The 15,306-nt window shown below is 42.5% G+C and overlaps 1 protein-coding gene across 2 annotated transcripts in view; it reads left to right on the top strand.

The window, feature by feature from the left end:
- The window catches only part of SUN3 (Sad1 and UNC84 domain containing 3), a 47,526-nt gene extending 45,260 nt beyond the window's left edge, over positions 1 to 2,266 (top strand). Inside the window, exon 11 of one of the 2 annotated variants that reach the window (XM_010374414.2) lies at positions 1,966 to 2,266. In XM_010374414.2, coding sequence (XP_010372716.2) covers positions 1,966 to 2,085 — 120 coding nt within the window. In that variant the 3' untranslated portion in view covers positions 2,086 to 2,266. The remainder of the gene's footprint in view (positions 1 to 1,965) is intronic. The other variant, XM_010374413.2, reaches the window with a different exon arrangement.
- The last annotated feature ends 13,040 nt before the right edge of the window (positions 2,267 to 15,306 follow it).

Here is a 15,306-nt window from a genome sequence, read left to right as displayed (position 1 = left end):
GTTTTTAGTTTCTTTGTGCTGGTTACATAGTTCCTCCTTTAGCTCTGAGAAGTTTGATCGACTGAAGCCTTCTTCTCTCAACTCGTCAAAGTCATTCTCCATCCAGCTTTGTTCCATTGCTGGCAATGAGCTGCATTCCTTTGGAGGGGGAGATGCGCTCTGATTTTTTGAATTTCCAGCTTTTCTGCACTGCTTTTTCCCCATCTTTGTGGTTTTCTCTGCCTTTGGTCTTTGATTATGGTGACGTACTGATGGGGTTTTGGTGTGGGTGTCCTTTCTGTTTGTTAGTTTTCCTTCTAACAGTCAGGACCCTCAGCTGCAGGTCTATTGGAGTTTGCTTGAGGTCCACTCCAGACCCTGTTTGTTTGCCTTGGTATCAGCAGTGGAGGCTGCAGAAGATAGAATATTGCTGAACAGTGAGTGTTGCTGTCTGATTCTTGCTCTGGAAGCTTCGTCTCAGGGGTGTACCCAGCTGTGTGAGGTGTGAGGTGTCGGTCTGCACCTAGTGCGGGATGTCTCCCAGTTAGGACCCACTTGAGCAGGCAGTCTGTCTGTTCTCAGATCTCAACCTCCATGCTGGGAGATCCACTGCTCTCTTCAAAGCTGTCAGACAGGGACATTTACCTCTGCCGAGGTTTCTCCTGCTTTTTGTTTAGCTATGCCCTGTCCCCAGAGGTGGAGTCTACAGAGGCAGGCAGGCCTCCTTGACCTGTGGTGGGCTCCACCCAATTCGAGCTTCCCAGCAGCTTTGTTTACCTACTTAAGCCTCAGCAATGGCGGGCGCCCCTCCCCCAGCCTCACTTTCACCTTGCAGTTAGATCTCAGACTGCTGTGCTAGCTATGAGGGAGGCTCCGTGGGTGTGAGACCCTCCGGGCCAGGTGTGGGATATAATCTCCTGGTGTGCCGTTTGTTAAGACTCTTGATAAAGTGCAGTATTAGGGTGGGAGTTACCCGATTTTCCAGGTGTTGTGTGTCTCAATTTCCTTTGGCTAGGAAAAGGAATTCCCTTCCCCCTTGTGCTTCCCAGGTGAGGTGATGCCTTACCCTGCTTCAGCTCTCACTGGTCGGGCTGCATCCGCGGACCAGCACCAACTGTCCAACATGCCCCAGTGAGACGAACCTGGTACCTCAGTTGAAAATGCAGAAATCACCCGTCTTCTGTGTTGCTCATGCTGGGAGCTGGAGGCTGGAGCTGTTCCTATTTGGCCTTCTTGGGCACGCTCCCCTTTATGACACTTTTTGGCCAAATAGTGGGAAAATAAAGATAATAATATATGTTAGAAATGAGCATATTTGTCGAGTTTCATATTTGATTATATATTCGTATGCATTTGAACTCATATTATCTGTTCTTATAGTTGGCTTTATAGATCTGGTTTTTAGACAACAAGCCCTCTCTCCCCTGCTCCTTGGCACAGCCAGCAAGGAGTGTAGAAGGGAGAAACAGTGGAACACAGAGGTCACTTGGCTGCCGTATTATCCTCCTCTCCCTCTACTTATCTTTTCATAAGCTCTTTATTCCAGTAGCTTATTTTCTCATTCATTAGACTGATATTTGAAAATAGTTATGTTAGAAAAGAAAAAAGTATATAGGTCAGGTGTGGTGGCTCACGCCTGTAATCCCATCACTTTTGGAGGCCTAGGCCAGGCAGTTCAAGACCAGCCTAGGCAACATGGCAAAACCCTGTCTCTACAAAAAATTAATAAATTAGCTAGGTGTGGTGGGATGTGCCTGCAGTTCCAGCTCCTCAGGAGTCTGAGCTGTGAGGATGGCATTGAGCCCAGGAGGTAGAGGTGGCAACAAGCCGTGATCATGCCACTACATTCCAACCTGTGTGACAGAGCCAGATCCTGTCTCAAAAAAAAAAGAAGAGTATATAATTTAAAATTTTTATCAGTATTCATTGGGATTACTTGAGATGAACTTCTTTATGAGGCATTGATTTTCTTTTCTTTATTTTCAGCATGCTGTTTCTGAATATTTATTATGTGTGAAACTTAACATCTTTAGCAACTGGGGACACCCGAAGTATACTTGTTTATATCGATTCAGGGTCCACGGCACACCAGGCAAGCACATCTAGAAGAGTTGGTGCAGAAGGTCATGCCACATGTCCCGAATATTCAAGAACATTTATTCTCTTAGATGATACTGCACCCATAGGAATTGAGAATTAGGAGTGGGAAGAAAACCTCAAAGTGGTTCATACTTGCCTATAAAAAGTAAACGAATTTTACTAATAAAAAATATGGAAGTAAATTAAATATCCTTGCCATAGTTTAGTCTTGAAGGATGCTTCATGTTGTTAGAGCATTGAAAACTCATTTTGTATTTAGAAGAAGATAGTCTCATCATCAGTCTTTCTCATAATACCATCTTTGCCTTCACTGACTCATTTATTTACACCAGGCTTGGGTGTCCACTATTACCACTATCATTTAGTGCTGATCTGGAGGCACTGGTCAGCGCAATTAGATAGGAAACCAGTAATTTTTAAATTAGAGGTAAAAATTAGTGAGGAGTTCTGACCATGACCATTTGCAGATAATTTGATGAATTCTTTGAAATGCAATAGAGTCTATTTTAAAAGAATTGCAAACAAGGAAAAACTGTTGTAAGTTAGTGGATGCAAAATTCTCACATATAAATCAATATCATTCATAAATAAAAACAACAACCAGTTACAGAGTATAACTTACAAAATCCATTATTATCTTTAGATAATAAACATCAAATAAAAGAAGAAAATAAAATATCTATGTGAAGAAATCCCAAACAGCAGTGAATGACTAAAAGAAGACTTCAGGCCAGGCGTAGTGGCTCACAACTGTAATCTTAGCACTTTGGGAGGTCAAGGGTGTGGGATCACTTGAGCCCAGGAGTTTTGAGACCAGTCTGGGCAACACAGCAAGACCCCATCCCTACAAAAAATTTAAAAATTAACCAGACGTCTTGCATGTTGCAGCTACTCAGGAGACAGGTGGGAGGATCACTTGAGCCTGGGAGGTTGAAGCTTCAAGTGAGGTGTGTTCGAGCCACTACACTCCAGCCTGGATGACCTGTCTGGAGAAAAAAAAAAAAAACTTCAATAAAATAAATGGAAAGATAGATATACTATATGCCATATCCTTTGATGGGAAATCTCAACTGTCAAGATGTCAATTGTAAGTTAATTTATAAATGTAACTTGATCTCAGTTAAAAACCAGAAAAATATGGCATTTATGGGACAGTTATGATATATTAAAGAATTATTATTAAAAAAATAATTAGGGCTGGGTATGGTGGCTCACACCTATAATCTTAGCACTTTGAGAGGCCAAGGTGGAAGAACCACTTGACTCCAGGAGTTCAATATGAGCCTGGGCAACATAGTGAGACCCTGTCTCTATTAAAAATAAAAAAATTAGCTGGGCCCGGCGATGCACACCTGCAGTCCCAGCTACTTGGGAGGCTGAGGTGGGAGGATCACTTGAGCCCAAGAATTTGAGGCCGCAGTGAGCCATGATCACTGCACTCCTGCCTGGGCGACAGAGCAAGACCCTGTCTGAAAAAAACAAATTATAGGTGTGTGTCATTGTGGTACTACAATGATGCTTTAAAAATAAACCTTAACTTTTTTTTACATATTTAAATATTTAAAGTTGAAATGGTATATGTGGGATCTTTTCCAAAATAATGTAAGGTGAGGAAATTGATAAGGAAATTCATGAAAAAGATTGGCCATGAAATGATCATTGAAGTTGGATGCTGCCAGTCCATGGAGCTTCATTATACTATTCTGTCTAGATTTATAAATTTTTGATATTTTCAATTAAAAAGTTTTTTAAAAAATTAAGACATATATATTTTTAAAAACCCAAAGGGGGGGTATGTTTTAAATGAAATTGATTCTAAAGTTCATATGGAAGTATCAACTTAGCAAAAGGACAGCCAGAAAATGTCTGAAAAAAAATCAACAAAAAGAAATAGCTCTATGACATAGGTATAAAACAATAGTTAAAACCGTATGATACTGGCAAACAGATAGACCAATGGAACAGATAAACAAGTCCAAAAATACATTTACATGTATGTGGAAGTTGGGTGTATGATAAAGGTAGCATCTCAAAAGAGTATGAGGGAAAAAAATAAATTACTTGGGACAATTATCTAGTCATTAAGAAAATAAAATTCCATCCGTATTTCTCACTTTACAATATGACAAACTCCCAATATGGTAAAATATATACAAGTAGGTAATAAAACCATAAAAATATTAACAGGGAAACTTGGGATAATTCCTGTATGGCACTGAATAGAGGAATGTCTTTCTAAATATGACTCAAAATTTAGAAGCCACAAAAGAAAAAAAATTCTACTATATAAAAATCAAGAACCTCTGCATGGCCAACAAAACTTAAAATGGAAAAAATATTCACAATTGACATTATAAGGACCAACCTTTCCAATATATACACAGTCCCCGAAAGCAATTATAATATCAATAACCCATTAGAAAAACGGCCAGTGAATAGATCATCTAGAGAAGCATATGAAAGATATTCAAGCTTATTTACTTAAGAAAATTGGCAAAAATTATATTGTACCGTGTTTCACTGATGAAATTAGAAAGATCCAAAAGTTTGATAATATTTTATTCCAAGGCTTTGGGGAAACAGGATCTCTCACATATTGCTGGAAGGAATGCAAATAGGTATAACATTTATGGAGGGAACTTGGCCTATCTATAAAAATTAGAGATGAATATATCCTTTGACTGAAAAACTTAACTATGTGCAAAATGCCATATACAAAATGTTATTCATCAGCAATATTTCCCAGGAGGAAATGTAATGAGAGAGGTAGGAATGGGGTAGCAGGAGGTCCCCACATAGGCAGGACCAAAGTGTTTTACTGTATATTTATACTATTTTGTTTTTAAACCATGTGAATATTTTGCCAATTAAGGCATTACACGATATTTTAAATAGACATGTTCTTTTGTTTTTTAATACAATGGTCAAGGAGAAAACAGATATTCAATAAGTAAAGAGTGATAAATGTAATGAAAAGAAAAAAATAAGAAAGGGACACATGAAACCAGGGGACCTTAGCCAGGAGACTAGGGAAGCCCCCTGCCAGGAAAACCATTTGTGAGATAGTGGTCTCGGGCTACCCTCTGTATTAGATTCCCCTGGTCATACCAGAAAAATCAGTGGGCTTTCTGAAACACCCAAGAGCTGGAAAGATGAAGGTAGAGAAAACAACACCAGGGTGCTGCCTCTGTATATCCTCTTGAGGATGTGGATATGATGGGGTGGTGTGAAAATGGAAAAGACCTGGGTGCCTTTTATGAGGCATAGTAATGTCAGCCCTCCCATTTTCAGCATGGAAAACCAGCACAAAATTATGATCCTCATCTCCTTCTAAATCACCCTCTTGAATACAGGGTCCACTTCTAGCAACCCTGGGCTAAGAGAAGCTCTAAACTCCTCCTATTCATGTGGCCACACAGCCGTAGCCTAGTTTCTGTCTCTTTGCTAAGCAGATTGGAAGCTTTAGCAAACAATTCTCTATGTAAATGTGTGTTTTCTACCTGCTGACAGGTAGCCCACCAAAAACGTACCACTTCATTGAAAAGGCGGCTTTTTATGAAACCATGAAAGCCATGTGCAGTGAAGTGGGGTTGGGAGTGGCAGCAGTGCTAGGGGTGGTCATTCTTTGACTATAATGGGGGCACATGTGTGACACTTTGGAGGAACTATAAGTTCAAGAGCTTTGCAAAAATGGCTTAAGACTGATGGGATGGCAGCAGACAAATGGAGTAGCTGGAAAATGTAGGCAGTGCTACTCAGGGAAGTAGACAAAAGACTTTAGACTTTAACTGAGGAGCAATGTTTTCGTAGCCATTGAGGATCTAAGAAAAGATTGTGATATAATTGAAGTGGAGTTTAGACATATCACACTGGTTGGCATGTGGAGAATGGACCATAGAGGCCCAGGAGTAGGCAGGGGAGGTCAGTGAGAGAGTTGCTGCAATAGTCCGGGTGGCAATTAGTGGGGACAGCAGGATGGAGAGAGGCAAATGGAAATAAAAGGGGAAACAGAATCAATGGAAAGGGCCAGTAGGCTGGTTAGGATGGGATCCATTCTGAGTCACAAATAGCCACTGCTCTCATGGGGTAAATAAAGCAATTGCTTCCATGCTTTCAAAGTGGAAATCAGTTCGCAAGAGTCTTTTCCTTAAGGCAGTTGAACTAAGCCTCCTTCCAGCAATTACCCATGACATGCACCAATACTTGGCAAAGCCAGCTTTCTCACAGGTAGTAATGATGCTGGCATCCCTTTGTGTTCCCTTGGCTTTCCTTAGGTTGAGGAATAAAGTATGGAATTCTATTTCAAGTGGTGGATATTAATTCCAGTAGGGTGGTGTAAATTTAGAGTGCAGGCTTGAAATCAGGAGGTGTGAGTTAAAAATCAATTTCAAAGCTAACAAGCACTGTGACCTTGAAGAGTGTTCTAGAAAGGAATTTTTGGTTATAAGAAAGAGAAAGGCCCTACAACTAGTGCAGTAGTTGGGAGAGGGTTCTTATAAAGTTCCCAAAAGATCATGAAATGCAAGGACAGGAAATGAAATATAGCCAGACCTCATGAGAATAGGACCAAGGGTCTGAAGCTGCAGCTGTTCTCTGGAGTTGCAGTCATGACTAGTATGGCTGTTCAATACCAGCCAGGTTCCTGGGAGTGGGGGAGCTGTTTAATGGCAACATACTCCTGCTTCCACACATCCCATGTGCAAGCCCCCTGACAGTGGAACTCTGCTGCTCCTCCCATCCAGGGGTGAAGTCTTGTTTCAATCATTCTTTTCTCTTTTCTATATCTTATGATGATTTGGCATTATAAAAATCTGGGGAGGCTGGGTGTGGTGCCTCAAGTCTGTAATCTCAGTACTTTGGGAAGCTGAGGGAGGTGGATAACTTGAGGTCAGGAGTTCAAGACCAGCCTGACCTGTTGCAGGAAATCAGAGGACTAGAGAGACCAATGGGTGGAACAGGAGGATTTTATTAAGGTGCACACCAGCTCAGCAGATTCACAACCAAAAGGCTGAGTCCTGAACAAAAACAGGGCTTGACTTTTACAAGCAAGCTTACAGAAACAGATCAAAGACAGTTAATCAAACAGTGACAGGGCTCATAATCTTCAGCATAGCTTGTGACCTTGCAGCTGCATTGAAGGAGAAACAGAAACTTACAAAACTTGCAAAATACAGGTGCTTATAAAAATAGCTATGAGTTACAGCAAGGGGAAGGGGAGACAGTAAAGGAATTTGTTTTTCTTAACCTTGCTCTGGGGGAATGTCTGGAGCCCAGTCCTTTGGGCTCCGACTTTCCAGACAGTGTTGTCAAGGTTTTGCCAGGGCCCTGTCTACCACTGTCCTTGGAATGAGTGAGCTAAGTACAGGAAACTTGTTTTTCTCTTTTAACTCCTGCTTCAGACCAACATGGTGAAACCTCGACTCTACTAAGACTACAAAAAAAATAGCCAGATGTGGTGGTATGCACCTATAATCCCAGGTACTTGGGAGGCTGAGGCAGGAGAATCGCTTGAACCAGGGAGGCAGAGGTTGCAGTGAGCCAAGATTGCACCATCGCACTCCAGCCTGGGCAACAAGAGAGAAACTCTGTTTTAAAAAAAAAAAAAAGTCTGGGGAGAGGAGGGAGTTCTAAGTGGCCAATTTTTAAAAACGTTAAAAAAAATTAAAATAAAAATCTGAAGCGAGATTGCCCCATCCAGGGCTAGCCAATTCTTAGAGATCACACATCTTTCATATGCGGACACAACCGCCCCAATTACTTCCTTATCTAAAGCCAATATTTCTCCTGCCTTAAATCATCCAGGGCCAGGTACCAGACAACTAGAGACCACTCCTAAAGCCCAGTGTCTGCCAACATCATTCAAATGGGCCAGTTCTAAATTGTTCACCCTTCCCTGCCTTGCCTTTGCCATGGAAATCCCCATAACGGCTCTGGCTCAGGCTGTCTGCTTGCTCCTACTTTTGCCACCTGATCTATCTTAGTCCATTTGTGTTGCTATAAAGAAATACCTGGCTGGGCGTGGTGGCTCAGGCCTGTAATCCCTGCACTTTGTGAGGACAAGGTGGGCAGATCACGAGGTCAGGAGATCGAGATCATCCTGGCTAACACAGTGAAACCCCGTCTCTACTAAAAATACAAAAAATTAACCAGGCATGGTGGCAGGCACCTGCAGTTCCAGCTACTCAGGAGGCTGAGGCAGGAGAATGGTGTGAACCCAGGAAACGGAGCTTGCAGTAAGCTGAAATCACACCACTGCATTCCAACCTGGGCAACAGAGTGAGACTCCATCTCAAAAAAAAAAAAAAAGAAATACCTGTGTAACTGACTCACGTCCAGATGCTAGCCACTCAGAAGTCAAAGAATGAGAACTGAGGTGTGGTAAAAGGAAAGCAGCTTTTATTGATCAAATGCTAGCAGATGAGAGAATAGCTGGACTCAGCCTCAAAGGAACCCTCTCAGCCTTCTGGGCTGAGTAAAGGGCTTTAAGAAGAAAAAAGGTGTGGAAAACTTACAGGAGTAGTGAAAAAGAGAGTGCATGGCTGCCTGTCCCTTTTTTTTTTTTCTTTTTAAGATAGAGTTTCGCTCTTGTCGCCCAGCCTGGAGTACAATGGTGCGATCTCAGCTCACTGCAACCTCCGCCTCCCGGGTTCAAGCGATTCTCCTGCCTCAGCCTCCCAAGTAGCTGGGATTACAGGCTTGCACCACCACACCTGCCTAATTTTGTATTTTTAGTAGAGATGGGGTTTCACCATGTTGGTCAGGCTGGTCTTGAACTCCTGACCTCAGGTGATCTGCCTGCCTCAGCCTCCCAAAGTGCTGGGATTACAGGCATGAGCCACCGCACCGAACTATGGGCTGCTTATATTGTTCCGATGGTTACCTTGAGGAATCACCCATCCTGAAGACCAATTTGCATCATCCTGCCTTTGGCCTGGTAGTGGTAGGCTCAACGTTTCTAACTTCCTGTGAGCAGGAAGATTCTGCAGCTGGGTCTCTCTGCCTGGTTTGTTTCAAAATTGGTCCTGGGAATTTCTAAGCAAGCACATAATTAGATAAGCAAGAGCTGTGCACCAATGTGCCTGGTGGGAAAGGCAGAGAAACAAAGAATCTCACAGTACAAGGCTACGTTTTGAAATCAGAAAGGAAGCGAAAAAAGTTTTCAAGTGCATTTCAAGGCTGGATTACTCTATTACATCTCAGGCTGAGTCATTTATAAAGAACAAACGGTTTATTTGGCTCACAATTCTGCAGGCTATACAAGAAGCATGACATCAACATCTGCTTCTGATGAGGACCTCGGGAAGCTTCTACTCATAGCAAAAGGCAAAGGGGAACTGGCATGCAGGCCACATGGAGAGAGAGGAAGTGAGAGAGAGAAAGCAGAAGAGGTGCCAGGCTCTTCGCAACAACCAGCTCTCACGGGAACTAATAGAGCTAGAACTTACTATTATCATGAGTATGGCAACAAGCCATTCATGAGGTATCTGTCCCCATGATTCAAATGCCTTTCATTAGGTCCTAACTACAACATTGGGAATCACATTTCAACATAAGATTTGGAGGGAACAAACATCCAAACCATAGCATGACCAAAAACTGATGCTTCCCTGTGTGACCCTGAAGAGGGACTCTTCCTATGGCATTGGCCCATCCCGTTGTGTCATCATGCCGCCACTACTATCAATTAAAATCAAAAGAAACTTGTCTCTATAAATTCATTCTCTCATTAGGTGGCCAGCAACTTACAGCTCAGATAAAAAAATGAATAGAGACAGAGCTCAACCAATTCAGAGTTATCTTTTAGAAACAGGGAATAGGGGTTGGATGTGGTGGTTCACGCCTGTAATCCCAGCATTTTGAGAGGGCGAGGCAGGTGGATCACCTGAGATTGGGAGTTTGAGACCAGCCTTACCAACACTGCGAAACCCCATCTCTACTAAAAAGATAAAAATTAGCTGGGCATGTAATCCCAGCTACTCAGGCGGCTACTCAGGAGGCTGAGGCAGGAGAATCACTTGAATCCAGGAGGCGGAGGTTGTTGTGAGCCAAGATCGCACCACTACATTCCAGCTTGGGCAAGAGTGAAACTTCAAAGAAGAAGGAGAAGGAGAAGGAGAAGAAGAAGGAGGAGGGCGAGGAGGAGGAGGAGGAGGACAAGGAGGTGGAGGGGGAAGAGAAGAAACTGGCAATAGGAACCTGAGAAATTGTAGCAATCAGGAAATGGGGAATATATTAGTTATCTATTGATAATGATTGAGGCAAGTCTGTTTCTCTAGTCCATTGTATCTAGACTGGCTCATGGATTGCTCTGAATAGTAGTTTGTGATGGAAGTAATGTTCTAGGAGCTCCGGTGCCTTAGCCTTAAAAGATCTTGCGGTTTCCACTCTCTGTTTGGACTGCTGTCCAGAAACCACCTTGTCAAGAAGTTGGACTTGCCTGCTGGAGGGTGTGAGACTATGTAGCAGAGAACAAGGTGCCCAGGCAACATCCTAGCACCAACTCTCAGGCATGTCAATGAGGCCACCTTGGACCTTCCAGCCCAGCAGACCTTCAGCCAAATGCAGCCTCATTCGGGAGCGCAGGTGAAAGCAGCAGAGCAATCACTCAGCCAACATCCTAAATCCTTGGTGAAGTCACATGTTTGGGGGAGTGTCTTACACATCAATAGGGAACCAACATACTTCCCACTCCCCAATTACTGCAATTCCCCAGGTTCCTATCCCCAGTTTCTGAAAGAGGACCCTGAATCCACTGAGTTCCATTTCTATTTTTTTTTACCCAGGCTGCAAGTTGCTGGCAGCCTATTGAGAGAATGAATATGCAAATGGCCAGACCATATATGAAAACAGAACTGAACTCTGGCCCACAATCTGCAGCAAGCTGACCAGAAAACCAAGCCATTCTCTACAGTAACCGGCCCAGGTGCCGGCTTGCTACCTAGGAGACACACTCCGGGTAGGAGACAGACAACTCTGTCTAACAACTGATGCAGGAGGCCAAACAACTCCTCTAATAATTCACCGCAAATGGCCAGGATTTGATTAATAACTGGCAGATTCCCTAATTTTTGTCCCTGCTTGCAACTTAGGAATAACTAGAGATAGGCAAATATCCTCCCCTAAACAATCATGTGGGAAGCACCCCTTCTGGTGAGCCCCCTCAGCTTCTCCAGGCCGACAGCCTCCATCAGGGCTCACCCAGGGCCTTCCCTTTTCCACTATAAAGCATTCCAACTTCTCTGCCTGCCTTTGAGTCTCTGCCGAAATGCAAGTGATGATGGCTGACTCTGAATAAATAGGCTTTGCCTGTTCCATTTGGTTGGTCTTCATTTATTTCCACACTATCAATTGTTTTCCTGAAAGTCAAGTGTAAATAGGGCTGGTCCGGTCAGCAGGAGCATGTGGGTCACTGGACACTCAGCAATCCAGTGATGCAGATTCTCATCAAGAGTGTGAGGTAGGGCATGCCATGGCCAAAATTGCCAATTCTATCTGTCCCCATCTTTAAAATGGGAATAACAAGCCAAGCGTGGTGGCTCACACCTGTAATCCCAGCACTTTGGGAGGCTGAAGCAATCAGCTCACCTGATGTCATGAGTTTGAGACCAGCCTGGCCAACATGGTGAAACCCCATCTCTACTAAAAATACAAAAAATTGTCCGGGCATGGTGGCAGGTGCCTGTAATCCCGGCTACTCGGGAGGCTGAGGCAACAGAATCACTTGAACCCAGGACTCCGAGGTTGCAGTTAGCCGAGATTGCACCATTGCACTCCAGCTTGGGCGACAAGAGCAAGACTCCATCTCAAATAAAATAAAATAAAATAAAATAAAATAGGAATAATAGTGCTTATTTTATGGGTGTTAATGTTATCTAAGTGATGATATCAGTGCAGAGTGCTATAAAATTAGAGCTATCTATCTCATCCTACTGATCAATAATATTTAGATAGTGCTTTAAAGGCATCCAACAAATGTTGATCACCCTCCTCTTGAGTGGGGCTGGTCCCCTTCCTTAATCCCCATCACTCACTACCATGCCTGACACTTCTCATGTGCTCCACAAATGTTCATTTAAAAAAGTATCTATGGAATTTATTGAAGAATTTTTTGACACTTTAAAGATGAGAAGAGTCTTTGAAGAGGTGCTTAAGCAAAAACCCATCTCTTAGAACAAGTACAATTCTCAAAAGACATTCACTCATGCCACCTCTAGGGTATGCTTTCCTTCATTTTACAGTTTTCTCATGTTAAAAAAGAAGACAAATACTGCCTTTCAAATTTGATGCGTAACAACTGAGCTAGTCACATGTTTCCCTTGGGTAATTTTTCCGACATTAACTGCTAACAACAGGGCTGCAAATTGCTTTCTCTTCCCCCAGGGACTAGAGAAGGCGAGTAAGTACCTGAAAGAGACTGGCCAAATACCTAGACAGAACTGACCATCTGCAGCTGTAGTGAGGTTATTTCCCTTACTTCCAACTACATGCATCCTGACTGACATTTTATTTGCACCACTGTTTATTTCAGTTTCTAACACAAGATTAAGGCATTTACCTCCCCACTAAACAAACTTAACGAACAGCGTCAACACTGTTTCCCAAATCATTGTGTGACTGAATTACTAACCTCTGAGGTTTAGCAGTTCTTAAGTCAGAAGGCAATTTACCGTAGCTGGATGAGAACATGAATATACATTGCATTAGAAAACTCAGTGGCACATGCGGCTTCTAGAAATCTCTAGAGATCACATTCCTTGCCTCAAAATCATTTGGAAAGTACAGAAGTAGTGTCAGTATATTTAATTATCAATTCTGAAGTTACTGAATTAATTTGCTAAACCTATTTAAGAAAATTGCAAGAGCACACAAAATATTCCTTTCTTCTTCCAAGAAAAGATAACTGCAGCTTTATTTTCTATTTCTTGAGTCAAATTCCTATATGATTTGGGCCTTTATCAATGCAGAATGTATAATATCACATCTTCTTAGGAAATTTAAAAAATTGCTTTATCAGTTTTTATGACATAAAATTAAGCAATTTACAGTAAAGTTCAAGAAGTTACAAAACATTGTTTACAAAGTTTATTTAGATACACTCTTTAATTATATTCATTTATCTACTAGCAGCCACTTTATTTAATGTGATGCTCAATTCTTCAAATTACTCATTCATGAGGAAATTTAAAAACATGCTTTTTTCCTGCAGATCATATGGGGCAAATAAAAAATGTTGGCAGAACTTTTTTTTTTTTTTTTTTGTGACGGAGTCTTGCTCTGCTGCCCAGGCTGGAGTGCAGTGGCAGATCTCGGCTCACTGAAATCTCCGCCTCCTGGGTTCAAGTGATTCTCCTGCCTCAGATTCCTGAGTAGTTGGGATTACAGGCACAAGCTATCACGTCGGGCTAATTTTTGTATTTTTAGTAGAGACCGGGTTTCACCACGTTGGCCAGGCTGGTCTCAAACTCCTGACCTCAGATGATCCACCCGCCTCAGCCTCCCAGAATGCTGGGATTACAGGAGAGAGTCACTCTGCCCTGCCTGTTGGCATAACTTTGAAAGTGGTATATTAAGTTTGGTCTGGTAAACACTCGCATGTGACAATGAAGATTAGAATTTTGCTTCATGTTATAGTCTTAAAATAGGCAAAAACTGCAATTTTTGTATTTTGCACCTTTTTATTATTACACTTTAAGTTCCAGGGTACATGTGCACAACATGCAGGTTTGTTGCATAGGTATACACGTGCCATGTTGGTTTGCTGCACCTATCAACTCGTCATTTACATGAGGTATTTCTCGTAACGCTATCCCTCCCCCAGGCTTCCATCCCCCAACAGGCCCCAGTGTGTGATGTTCCCCTCCCTGTGTCCATGTGTTCTCATTGTTCAACTCCCACTTATGAGTGAGAACATGCAGTGTTTGGTTTTCTGTCCTTGTGATATTTTCCTGAGAATGATGGTTTCCAGCTTCATCCATGTCCCTGCAAAGGACATGAACTCATCCTTTTTTATGGCCGCATAGTATTCCATGGTGTATATGTCCAACTTGTCCTTATCCAGTCTGTTATTGATGGACATTTGGGATGGTTCCAAGTCTTTGCTATTGTGAATAGTGCCACAATAAACATAACATGTGCATGTGTCTTTAAAAATAATCTGGGCCTGGCGCAGTGGCTCATGCCTATAATCCCAGCACTTTGGGATTATAGCCAAGATTGCACCACTGCACTCCAGCCTGGGCAACAGAGCGAGACTCCGTCTAAAAAAAAAAATTAACCGGGCCTAGTAGCTTGTGCCTGTAATCCCAACTACTCGGGAAGCTGAGGCAGGAGAATCCCTTGAACCCGGGAAGTGGAGGTTGCAGAGGGCCGAGATCACGCCATTGCACTCCAGCCTGGATAACAGAGGCAGACTCCATCTCAAAATCATCATCATCATCATCATAATCATCACCTGCATTGTCTTGATTCTATATGTCAAGTTAAAGACAACGGTCTAGGCTCCTATTTGCAAAGGGCATTAAAAATAACAATTAACCTAGATAATCTTTAGTCTTTGAAAAACCAAATTAGATACAACTGTTACTTCATTTCCTCCTTTAAAATTTCTTTCCTTTTAAAAAAACCTAATGACATTATTTATGCTAATAAGAATTTTATCGGATGTAATAAAGTTCGTCTTGAGGCAAACTGCAGAATTATCACTTAACGTCAGTGTTCTTTAAGCATCCCGTCTTTACCAACTAGCCAGTAATATGTTAAATTTTTTAAAAAGTCATTTAAAACAGTTTTCAGAACCTTAATCAACCAAGATGATTCAATACCAAAGTACCGGTACCGTCATCTGAGGCTGGAGGGTTTAAAGCTGCTCTACCTTAGAGAGGTATATTTAAGATAATATTGTTTAACCTTTATAAACGACTAATTGTATTTGGATATTTTAAAATAGCACTTGAAGTAGGTGTCACAAAATTCTTTCAAAACGTGAATTCTCAGAACCACCTCCCCAAATCTGGGGCTTGAAGCCACCGCCTCACTAAAAGTAGATTCCACCATTACCCCGGAGCGCGGAGGCATACCCGGAGACTGGGACCCCACCTCCTCGGGGCGTGACCTGTGATCCTTGACCCGTGACCCCACCTTCTCTGGGGCGTTACCCCTGGCCCCACCACCCCAGGGGCGTGGCCCGGAGGCAATCCTGGCAAAAACCGGGTAGCCGGAGCCGGGCGG

This window comes from Rhinopithecus roxellana, chromosome 6 (assembly GCF_007565055.1).
Source record: "Rhinopithecus roxellana isolate Shanxi Qingling chromosome 6, ASM756505v1, whole genome shotgun sequence".
In the NCBI taxonomy this organism is placed as follows: Eukaryota; Metazoa; Chordata; class Mammalia; order Primates; family Cercopithecidae; genus Rhinopithecus; species Rhinopithecus roxellana.
The sequence above is the reverse complement of the archived record's forward strand: the minus strand, read 5'-3'. Positions and strand labels throughout refer to the sequence as shown.